The 12966-nt window shown below is 32.6% G+C and overlaps 1 protein-coding gene across 1 annotated transcript; it reads left to right on the top strand.

The window, feature by feature from the left end:
• Positions 1-366: 366 nt before the first annotated feature.
• Positions 367-10057, top strand: LOC108911368 (transmembrane protein 189). The gene is made up of 3 exons (XM_018716288.2): positions 367-612; positions 7817-8035; positions 8756-10057. Exons 1-3 carry the CDS (start codon positions 367-369, stop codon positions 9014-9016), a joined length of 726 nt encoding a protein of 241 aa, XP_018571804.2. The 3' UTR covers positions 9017-10057.
• Positions 10058-12966: the final 2909 nt, after the last annotated feature.

The following is a 12966-nucleotide window of genomic DNA, read 5'->3' as shown; positions in this document are numbered from 1 at the left end:
TATTAACGGCTCTTATGTGAATATTAAGCGAACTATTAATTTTCCACAACCAAAATTGACTACTTTTGGAGCTTCTTGAGGACTTTGTAGTTCTCAATATAATACAAATGGAATTTCTTCTTCAGTTCTCTATTATCCAATATCTTGTTTTCCCTGAATTTATTTTATCTGATTGTTCAGATTATTGATGACCATGACCATGATGTTTGAAATAATTTGATTCACTGTCACGATGACACCAAACCTTAGATCTATGTTTTTAGTTCATTTAAAAAATTTGAACAGATTTTGTAATGAATCAATGTTTTGTATTTTACATGAATTTTCAACAATATGTAAAACAATATTGTCCAAAATCAAAATGAAATGTTCAAGAAATTTACTCTTTTTTCTGTTTCAGGGAAGAGAACTCAAGAATGCATATGTGTAGGCATCTGCTTGACTCTGATGGCGGTGAACTTTGTTTTCATTTTATTCCACATAAAACTAGAAAAATTAAGTACCATCCTGGTGGCTGCATTCTGTGGAATAGTCACTGCAGACTTCGGATCTGGATTAGTCCATTGGGCAGCTGACACGTGGGGCTCTGTGGAGCTTCCCATCATAGGAAAGGTACTATATTTTTATATAATTTGTATTCATACCTAATATACACCTAGCTACTTAACATGTCTGCAAAACTTTAATCCAAAAATCGTCGTTGTAGGCTAGTAATGCTATAAGTTTTTTAATACTTTTCATCTAGTCTCTCCTAAATTAATAAACTGAAGTTTGCATTAGAGAGCAGTATAAAATCTGCAAATAATTGTTTTAAATATTATTATATATATTATATATTTAAAACATATATAATGACGAAATATATTTCAAACTGCATTTTTGTTTGTTATACATGTATAGCTAAATATAGCTAAGAGATATATAAATATGAGAGATTAGACAATGGCAAATGCAATACTTATTAAGTCAAAAATAGCATTAGAGCTGTGCTAATGTGGATGTGCCATTTTAGCTTACTGTCCATATTTAATTGTGATTAAATATGTCTAATATTTAATCTAAACATTTAGTTAAATATGTAAATACTAAATAAAACACCACAAGTAAATAATAACAGACAATATATTATTCGGTATTATTTGTGCGTGGACTCCTCATGTAACTTTAATTTGTTTGTGAGAAATTTGTTTAAATATAAAAGAGTTAGGTATTCTGTTTTTGTTGGAAATTAATACATCTTAATCAGACATGTCAAAAAGAAAAATAATAATTTTTAAAATATTACGTTATTCAGAATCAAACAGAATTACTTAAGAACCTAAAATAATGTTTATCTCTTAAAAGAGTCATAAATAGGCAAAACTTGCATGTCATTTAATTTTTTCTTTAACCCGGCGCATTCGCCACTTTTTTAAATAAATGAAATGTATTACCCCTAGGTTTTTATCGGCCAGCTAAGTTTCCTTTTTCCATTTTTCATTCAGGCCTATCTCTTTCAAAGTATAGAGTTCCAAAATTATGATTAAAAAAAACATTTTTATTGATAACTCTGTTGTTTTGTAATATATTTAATTAAAACTTCGCATATACTTTTATCCAATGCTGGCATATTTTTTTATGCAAAAAATACCAAAACATAATCGAAGGAATTGGGGGTTCTACTTCTCTTTGTCCCCCTAGTTTTTGATGCACCCCTATGATTTAAATGTATTGTCTCTTGGAGCAAACATTTCTTTTCTGTATTGTTTTTGACTCTTGTAAAACTTATAACAATAAGACTTAATTTACAAGATATTACGACTTTCTTGAATATCTGATATCGACTCATACACTTGTCGTTTTTTAATTTAACTTATATGACAAATCTATTCTTTGATAGAATGATTGAAGTGTGTTTCTGCTTAGTGTTTAACGGCTAGACTAGTTTTGTTGTTAAGATTTTGTTTTATTTTAACTTTTGTGGATATTTATTTATCTTTAGCACAAAATATCTTATTTCAATTTAACAATTATGAAAACAAATTGCAGAAGGCTAAAACTATAAATTTTCTAGCACATTTGTATTCTTTCATTAATACGATCTAAGTAGTCATTCATGGATGTGATAGATGTTTAGAATTCTTAATATTGACTTTTTATATAAATGTATCTTGTTTTCTGGGTTGCAACATTGGAATGCATCTAACACAAATTCTTGATTTTAAATTAATCTAATTTCGTAAGTTAAATTTATTAAATTAAGAGAGCTTTTAACCAAAACTCTTCTCGATGTCGATATTTCAAAATATACCAATTTTCTTTAAGAATGTCAAACTTTGAACACAACATACAACAAAAATATTTCGATCACACCCAGGAAATTGCAATGCCTTGAAAACCATACCTTAATCACAATTTTACGAGAAAGAAAAATTTAAAAAAATAGACGCTTGGGTTAAAAAACCAATGCCCTTTAATCATGGGCGTGTAATGGGAAAAGTTATGGGGATATGAGTACTAATGAGCGTTCAAATAAAAACGTGGTCGAAGTTGGCTCTGACACATTGGACGTAGGGCGTAGCTTATAGCGTCCAACTTAACCTCATTTCTTAACGAGCTGTATAGCAGCTGTCAGTTTCAATAACAAAGCGGCGATACAGCGCTTTGACAGATGACGTTTAAGTTCATTTGCTATACGCTACGCCCTACGTCCAAATTTTCAGAACCAACTTGAACACGTTTTTATTTGAACGCTCGTTACAAACCCTTTTCTTCCGTTCGAGCATCGATTTCTTTAACAAAACTGATGTGCCGTTGGAAGAATTAACAAAATTTCAGTTGAATATTATAAAAGACATCGCGCGGAGTTAATACAAATACTTTTTTAAATTTTAGCTTTGACATCTTGCATCTTGTAAAAGAGACATCTAAATGAAAAATGGTATAAGGAGAGGCATCATAACTTATTGTTTTGTATTTTTTAAATATTTTTTAAACTAAATTTTATAAATAAATAATTTAAGTCCCATTATTTGAGAGAAATCTAAAAACACAAGTACTTGATATCCCTTCTCTACTGCCTTACTAAAACCTCTTAAGACTTTCCCATATATCCATTCTGAAACTGTAAAGTTCTTTCGTTGCTATTTATACAGGGTCGGAAAGTCCCCATGGTTCATCGGCCGTTACGTGAGAGCTATAAAGAGAGTCATAGAAATCCGTGCGATAGAGAAAGATGGCTATAATGAAGGCGTCTAATAGTCACCGGCCCATTTCGCCCTTCCACAAATAAGATCCACTTCTTATTTGTGGAAGGACGAAATGGGCGGTGACTATTAGACGCCTTCATTATAGCCATATTTCTCTATCGCACGGATTTCTATTACTCTATCGCTCTCACGTAACGGCCGATGAACCATAGGGACTTTCCGACCCTGTATATACTAACAGCTGTAATACGTTATTACATACGAGTTACATTATACATTTTTACCCCATCAGTCAGGCATAATCAAGAGCTTTTAAGTAGTCAGAAAGTCTGTTATTTAATTTGACGCTTATTACAATTTTCCACTCAACTCTGGGTCAGTCATGTAACCGCTAAATTTAAACACATTGTGGGGCGGCGATCGATCAAATTTAATGTCTCCGATAAGACCGTGGGACACAGCAATTTTTTACGTTAAGTCTTTGTTGAAGACGAAAAAGAAAAAGTTGACATTTCGTGCTTATAAACAATTTCGCTGAAGTTTGATGTAATCATTATTAAGTAGGTACATTCACCTGGCAATTTATTTTAGTTGTTTGAGGTGTTCCTGTTGTATACATCAACACAAATTCGAGAAAAGCTTTAGAACTCAGTTAATGTATGTTACTTTACTGTAAACACACAGGCACACAAAAAAAAAGTGGTCATTTTTTATCGAAACCTATTATTATTATATGTTCAGACCAACTGAACACAAATGTGAAATCAATTAAACGCCGTCACCCACAATTTTCGAGAAAATGCCTCCCAAGACATAAAGAAATAGGTTATTTGTGAATATGCTTACGGATTGTAACATCGTAAGAGACGATGTTCCGTATAGTGAATTCCATAACCCTACCCCCATACTTTCTGACCCGACGAACACAAGTCTGAGTCAATTTGGCACCATTATCGAGAAAATGTTTACTAAATTCGTATGAGAGGATGTTTCACGAATATACCCAGGAGGTATGCGATTTAGGGCAAAAGTGTCCGGCAATTTTTTTTTACATTACGCTTTCTTTCACTTGTAGCGAACCTTTTTCTCTGCCAAAGATCTCTTTCTCTTTTTACCTCTAACCTTACATTTTATTTTCAATGTCCAACAATAGTCATCATAATCACATCTCACTTACCCTGACACGTTTTTTCCATTTCCCTTAAATGTTGGTGGTCGTTCACCTTGCTCTTTGCTCTAGTTACCTAAGTTATCGGGGAAATAATACGAGTAGTCCAAATTCCCTGAAATTGTCTATCATTTACGCGATTTTATAATTATGAGCTTTGTGATCATCCAAAAAGTTTTCTCTCACATTTTCGAAACTTTGCTTGCAGCCCTCTCAGTTTCATTGACTATCAATACAAAATCTTCATAACGCAACATTTTACGAATTTGAATTGCGTTTAATATACTTTATTTCAGTTTACCATTACTGATTTCAGGAAATTTATCTTCTAAGTATCCATGGCATTCTCCTTCTTTGTCCAAAGCCTCAGCGAACTGTTACAATATTCCAAGTTTTTATTGCTTTGGAGAAAGCAGAACCTTGGAAAGATCTAGCAAAGGTGTTTGAGTAACATTAAAAGATCCAGTTTTTTTGCTCATAGTGATTGTTCCTAGCTGTACCTACTGTATTCTGATTGCTGTACCAAAATATTATGGCAATGATTTTGAAAGCACTACAAATTCGCCACCTGTGCTCTGAATATCTTATTTTTTTGTAACATCCTATCATTTTACATTTTAGTGTTGTTGAATATCTACTATTGAAACTCAAGTATACCTATTACCATTTTGATAGCAGAACTACCCATTGTTGTTACAAACGTTTTGTTTTAACTCGTTTGTTATGCCGTTAACGTCGGAACAATATACTAATTTGAAGAAAAATATTTCCGAATACTTGTTTCATGTAATTTATACATTGTAACACCTGGTATACCTAGATAGTAAGAATCGCAAGAATGCTGAATTAGGAAAAAGGATAGATACTCCACTCGAATTAGATCATAAAACCTGAAAACTTGAAAGAACCATTAGCATTAGCAATTTTATTGCACTTTATGACGGGGAAGGAAAGAATGATATCAAAAAAAGGAACTCGAAATAAGTGTTTTTTCACTTTTTTTACTGCCCACGAAAATCTAGACGACCTATCGGAATATTAGTTATTTTATGTTGTACCTAAGCTTAAATTACGTTCAATTTAAGCTACCTAGATTCATTTTCACTAATTTTTTAACTGTAAAATAAAGGCCGAACGCGGAAATATCAGTTTTCGAAAATTATTATTATTATTGTTCATGAAATTTATAGAAAAGACTATCAATCCAATGACCCACATGTGTACCAAACGCCGATTCAATTGACCGTGAATCCATCTATTTGTTAGTTAATTTAGTTTACTTTTTTGCAAGTAATTATTTAATTACTAAACGTTAATTTTAGAAGTTAATATCATAGGATATAGGTTCTAAGTGATCCAAAGAATAATTTAAAAAAGTTGAAATTAAGTAGCCCTTTACAACTAACAAAGTAGGACGTGCAAAACAGCCGCTCGGGAATTCGCTCTATTTGCACTGAATAGAGCTTATTTTTACGGTAATTTAAAAAAAAGCGAGGAATCAGCTACGCCTCTTTGTTGCCAAGATAGCTTTTTTTATATAACGTTAATTGTTAATTAACTATTGGACGTATCGTACCGTGATTTTAGAGAAAATTAAAAAAAGGGTTAAACTTTTATTTTCAGAAAGTTTTACAATGATATTTTATGTAATAAACACGGTAGTAGCTGTTTTAACAGAATTTAAAACGTTCAAGCGTTAAGTGAGAAATAGTATTCTCACTCAACGGTTTAAGTCAAGAATCTGCTCTTTCTTTAAATCTCTCTAAAATTCCGGATTAACAATTAACGTTATAAAAAAAGCTATTTTGGAAACAAAGAGGAGTAGGTGATTCCTCTCTTTTTTAAAAAGTACCGTAAAAATAAGCTCTATTTGATGCAAAAAGAGCGAATTCCCGAGCGGCTTTTGCCTGACCTTGGGGCAATTTGTTTCTAACGCTGTTTTGAACGTCCAACTTTGTTAGAGTAACTTGATTTCAACTTTTTGAAATTTTTCTTTTTCGATACGTTCTTTTAATCAATTAAAACCTATATTATCGATTTTAACTTCTAAAATTAACACTTAGTAATTCAATAATTGGTTGCAAAAAAATGGTCACTGTCAATCGAATGGACCTTTGGCACAAATGTTTGTCTTTGGATTGACCGTTTTTTCCATAAATTTCATCAACATCCATCGCTTTTACCGATAATAATGCGCAATTTTCGAAAACTGAATAGGTAAAATAAAAAAAAAGTCCACTCGACGCTTTAGTATGAAAACATGCTATCTCAGATTTCGGTTGAAAAACATGCTCTCTCCAATTTCAGTTGGAAAACATGCTATCTCAAATTAAGCTTGGAAAACATGCTAACTCAGATCTTTAGGTAAAAACATGCTGTCTCAGTGTGACTAGAAATTTAAGTTGGCACATTGAATGTTTGAAACCGTGCATTTATAATATACTTATATAATATATTTTTAAAAAATTAAGGAATGTATATGTTCAGGTACACTTTTTATTTTTTTTTTATTCAACATTTTTCAATTAGTTTTGTTAAGTTACTGTTATAAACGACAAAATTGTTAATTAAAAAAATATAATAATATGCAGTATGCTGCAACACGTATATTACTCGACGTTTTTTGAAATAAAAAATTATAAAAAAATAGTGTAGGTATACCGTAATATATAAAAATGTTTGTTATTACTAAAAATTATTCGATTTTTTTCATACAAGTTTGCTTTGATATCAAAATTAATAGCGTACTCTTATCTGATCGAATAATTTTTAATAATAACAAACATTTTTATATATTAAGGTATACAATATTTTTTTTTATAATTTGTTATTTCAAAAAACGTCGAGTAATGTACATGTTGCAGCATACTGCATATTATTCTATTTTTTTAATTAACAATTTTGTCGTTTATAACAATAACTTAACAAAATTAATTGAAAAATGTCAAATAAAAAAATAAAACAAACAGTGTACCTAAACATAAACATTCCTTACTTTTTTAAAAATATATTAGAAAAGTTTATTATAAATGCACAGTTTCAATCATTCAATGTGCCAACTTAAATTTCTAGTCACACTGTGATAGCATGTTTTTACTTAAGGATCTAAGTTAGCATGTTTTCCATGCTTAATTTGAAATAGCATGTTTTCTAACTGAAATTTGAGATAGCATGTTTTCCAACCGAAATCTAAGATAGCACGTTCTCGTATTAAAGCGTCGCACTGTTCTAGCAGTATCCTGAATAATGTCGTGTCATTTTAAACTGAACTATGAAATATTATAGAAATCTCTTTATTCTTCATATAATATGAAAATCCTTGTAAAATTTCAGAGTAAAGGGAAAATCAGCATAAAACTTGTTCCTGTTCCAAAAATATAAATTTAAAGAACGTGAAATAAATTTCCTCAAATTTTTTGCTTTGCAGAAGATGATGTCATAAAATCAACATCTGTTTCAGAATTTCTTGCGACCATTCCGTGAACATCACATCGATCCAACATCCATAACCCGTCACGACTTCATCGAAACTAATGGTGATAACTTCATGGTAACGATACCATTCCTAGGGCGCATGGTATGGGATTTCATCAGCTTATCCAAAGAAGACGTCGAGAATAAGTTTACATGGAACTGTTACGTATTCCTTTTAGCTATTTTCGTAGCCATGACCAATCAGGTAAGACTAGATATCATTCATTTCCCATAAAATTTTTCTGCATGTCTCGCTGTTTCTCTCTTTCCCTTTCTGAGCCTGCAATATGTTTCTATAACTGCAAGTATACCCGTAATAGAATATATATTTTTTTTAAATGGGACATCCTTTACATGTTTAATTTTTAAATCTCCGTAAAATTTCCTTTCAAATGCCATCTCAGTTATTACCATTATTGTTTGTTTTTACCATACGTTAATCTATATGCGGCTTAAGACTAGTGATGGGCGGGTCGGGTCTGACCCGGATCAAAGATTCGGATCTTTACGATGATCTGACTGACCCGAATCCCGATATAAGTTCTGTCGGATCACTCGGGTCGCGGACCTCAGCTAATCTCGTATGGCCGTGCTGTGACACTATATAATGAAATTGATCGCAGAGGTTTACGGAGTACGCCGCCGCTCCCGAGACCCGTATGTAGTGATGGGAAGACTCGTGTATTTTAGTGACCCGGGTCATCTAGATCAATCATTATGATGACCCCTTCTGCCCATTCATGACAGTCCCACAACCAGAACCGTTCACTCAACGTCGGATCCAGAACGAAGCGACCGACCCGACGACCCGGGATCCGGATCATAGATTCGGTTCATTGAAGTGACCCGGATTCGGTGGCCCGAATCCTAAAAATGACCCGTTTTGCCCTTCACTACTTAAGACTGTTTCATATTTGTCTTTCAGATCCACAAATGGTCCCACACGTATTTCGGCCTGCCCAGCTGGGTGATATTCCTCCAGGAGTGCCGCATAATTTTACCTCGTCGCCATCATCGCATTCACCACGTCGCACCTCACGAGACATACTTTTGCATCACTACCGGATGGTTGAACTGGCCTTTGGAGAAGTTGCGATTTTGGAGTGCCTTAGAGATAATAATTGAGACATTAACCGGTTACAAACCCCGCGCCGACGATTTGAAATGGGCAAAGAAGGGGACGTGATATATTTTGTGGCCGATGTTGAATTCAGTGTTCTAGTGCACCAATAATAATTGTAGTCACTCAGGTCAGACACGCTTCACGAGATAATGCTTACTGTGAAGCTTGGAACATTTTTTTACTACAAACAGAATCATCTATGCCATATTTTTTTTAGTAAATATTTATTACACTATGAGTGCGAAACTCGCACTGAACATATTTTTTTTATATGAAAGGAATATGTATTATTCCGTTATGTATTTTTTACTAGAGTAATTGTAGTATGACTCAGAACTAAATGCTCGGATCTTTTTGCCGAGAACATAATTCATTTTTAGAACAGTCTTGTTTTCGAATTAAAGAGAAAACGTCATTTGTTTGCAGCTATAAACTAGTTAATTTTCATAAATACTGCCTGTAACTATTTTGGACTAAACAAAATGTCCAACATTTCAGTTGTTTCAAATATAACTGTTATTAATTCATGACTAAATGACTAATTTGAAACGTGAACAATAGAATTGATAAAATCAATGTGAAAACATGTACAAAGGACCTTAAGAGCCTATTCAAAGCTTTCGTGTTAAGCTATTAATTAAACATATTCAGAGCGTAGCGCCATTTGTCATTCCCACTAGCGTTTTCCTTAGGAACTAAGGACGTGATTTTGAGCTGGACATAGACAATTGAGAAAAAAGTGTTTAAATTGGTATATGTTTTCTATCCTCATACTGATAGATGGCGCTGTTGTGCAAAGAATTTCATAAGTATCGGGAATAAAATATGTGAAGGTATCATATAGAAAATAGAAACCAGTTGGGATGTTAAATAGCGCTACCTGTATAGAAATTAATTGTTGCAATGTGATATAAAATGACGAGAAATAATTTATCAATTTAAATAAATTTAGAAACGTAATAATAAGTACAAAAGAAATACACTCTAGGATTAAAATATATGTAGGCATATTTATAGATTTAAATGTGTATTGCCCCAGTATAATACAAATCAATATACAGGGTCGGAAAGTCCCCATGGTTCATCGGCCGTTACGTGAGAGCGATAAAGTAAGTCATAAAAATCCGTGCGATAGAGAAAGATGGCTATAATGAAGGCGTCTAATAGTCACCGCCCATTTCGCCCTTCCACAAATAAGAAGTGGATCTTATTTGTGGAAGAGCGAAATGGGCGGTGACTATTAGACGCCTTCATTATAGCCATCTTTCTCTATCGCACGGATTTTTATGACTTTCTTTATCGCTCTCACGTAACGGCCGATGAACCATAGGTACTTTCCGATCCTGTATACACTCTTTTATAATTAGGTTTTATGGCGATAAAAAATATTGGTCTTGTACAAGTAAACCAAGAAGAAGAGTAAATTCTTTCCTGTTCTGTGGGTCTATGAGAGCGGCGGGATTTTTAAATTTCTTCAATTCTTTAATTATTTATACGTACTCTTAAGCAAAGTAGATTTGATTACTACTTTATTATTTCAAACAAAATTGAAAATTATTTTGTTAGTTATTATTACGAGTATATAGCCAATTCCCCAACAACAGGAAATACAGTTTATCACAAATGTAAACACATCACCATATTCTAATGAAGCAGCTTGGAGACTTGTGCAATAAAATTATTATCGGTGGCCATTATATTCTATAATCATACTGATTTGTATAATACGGTGATATTGCCCTTTTTTTCATACGTCATAATATATGGGTTAGTGCTCTACACACAGCCTTCATCTTCAAGCATATACTACTGGAGGCAGCATGATGCCATTGCGAAAAGTGTAGCTGAGTGTGCGAGAGAGACAGACAGTATCTTAGTACTTGCTGTCTCAGTCTAGTACGCCGCCATTGGTTGGAGCATTCATTTCTAACCAATCGTGGCGTGCTAGAGTAAGAGAGCATATCCTGAGATACTGTCTGTCTCTCTCGCACACTAAGCCACACTTTTCGCAATGGATGGCATGCTACCTCCAGTAGTATATGCTCGAAGATCTTCATTCATAGAGAGTGTTTGTTTGCACAGTATCCAGATATCTGTAATAAATTAACACAAACTTAGGATGGTCGCATGTTTACAAATGCCGTAAATGTATACCGACAAGTTTATAATTATGCAACCATAGGTACGCATATAGGCTTTTGCGTAAGGTTCAAATCACGAAGCTTTGAATTAGGTTTTACAAATACGATCATAGTGAAATCTCGTCCCAGTCTCGCCTCATCTCCTTGATGTGTATTTGAGACGGACTGCTAGTAAAGCTCCCAAGTCTCGACTCTGTGTAAACATAAATAAAATTGACGACTTTGATAGGCTTCAGTTGAGATTTGGGGGAAGCTTCACTATGGACGCACATTTAGTCCCTAGAGAGATCGTTGTTGATAAAATCATCAACTGCAAATAGTTACCCCTCTTGTGTATAATAATACTGTTTTGATTTAATATTAATGCATTTTATTGTTTTCCTTAAATTACTAGTAGAATTTTTTAAACCTGTACCTGTTATAGATTATATTAATGGCTCTAGCAAATATTAAATAAATAATGCTCTAGTTATATTAATATAATTTACAAAATGTGTTTTGATATAAGTACAGATATTGTCTGTTATTTAAATATTTTCTAAACATTCTCTAAAAATTATTAAGACATAGACTTTAGTTCTTGTATTAAAGGATCTAATATTTATACTACATTATTTAAAATGCAGTTAATGCGACTGATTTATCAAAACAATTTAATTGACTGCCATGATTATAAGTACATACAGAAAATCTGTAATCAAAAAGAATCGCATTTAGTGAGTCTTTTTTTAATTTGTAAAATTCAGTATTGTGCACCTAGCAGAGTAATTTGTTTTTATAATAGATATTTCATTCAGGTTAAAGAAACACACAAGAAATTTGTATTGTGTAAAGTACATTTTTTTTTATTTGGCAGAATGAAACATGGAAAAAATGAGTTAATTATTAACAACTCTCCATTCCATTACACATTATTTTATATTAAGAAATTTGTAAAATTTTAATACCTCATGAGACATTTTTATATTATTTTTTGTGAATTATTACCGTCCTTTTTTGGATTGTTCATTTATCCCAAATTAAGTCAGACTGCAATTTAAATGTGTCAAATATTCACCGAAGCCTAATATTACAAATTAGCCTAGCATATTCACCAAAAGAATCATCAATTTGCTCCTTCTTTTTGTAATGTAAAATGCTTGTTATTATAGCACCTACCAGTTCTATACAATTTTTCTCTTTATATGACTCTTATAGTTTAATTTTCATTGTTATTAAAATTGTTGAACTGTTAAGTAGTTTTTAGAAATAAATCTTATCAGAATTTGTCAATTAATAATTTTATAAAAAAATGTGGTGTGATACATTTTTTATTTTAAAAAAATAAATATACCTACCTACTGCTTGCTAAACTTAATATTTTTACATATTTCCTAAATATCTACCCATATTTTCTAAATTTTAAACATATAAATAATGTTCAGATAAATAATTCGACAATTTGAAAATGGTAAATATATATGATAAGGGATTTAAGCGGTGTGCTTCATATCAAGGCACCAATAGTGTTTCCCTTTCTTCTTAATTTTGTGTCAATTTTAAAAAAAAAATTCAGAGCGAACAGCCGAGCTGAGCAGACGTGCTTGTTTGTGAGGTGAAGTGATTGCAACGAGCAAAATCTACCTGTCTTTATTAAGGCTACCTGTAAAGAATCCCTTTCTTTCCTTTTAATCACCGACCTAATCCCCGGCTTAAGCATAGAGGCCGTCGGCATCTTTGTTGCAGGCACCTGTCCCGGGGTTATGCCCAGGTAAGTTTTTACTTATTTATCAGTTATTTGCATTACTTTAGAATACATTTCTTTAAAATTGCGACCCCCGACAAACAATATACCAGACAGACAAATACACCAAAAGACACGTACGCCCCCGT

The sequence above is a fragment of the Anoplophora glabripennis genome, unplaced genomic scaffold (assembly GCF_000390285.2).
Source record: "Anoplophora glabripennis isolate ALB-LARVAE unplaced genomic scaffold, Agla_2.0 scaffold582, whole genome shotgun sequence".
Lineage (NCBI taxonomy): Eukaryota > Metazoa > Arthropoda > Insecta > Coleoptera > Cerambycidae > Anoplophora > Anoplophora glabripennis.
The sequence above is the reverse complement of the archived record's forward strand: the minus strand, read 5'-3'. Positions and strand labels throughout refer to the sequence as shown.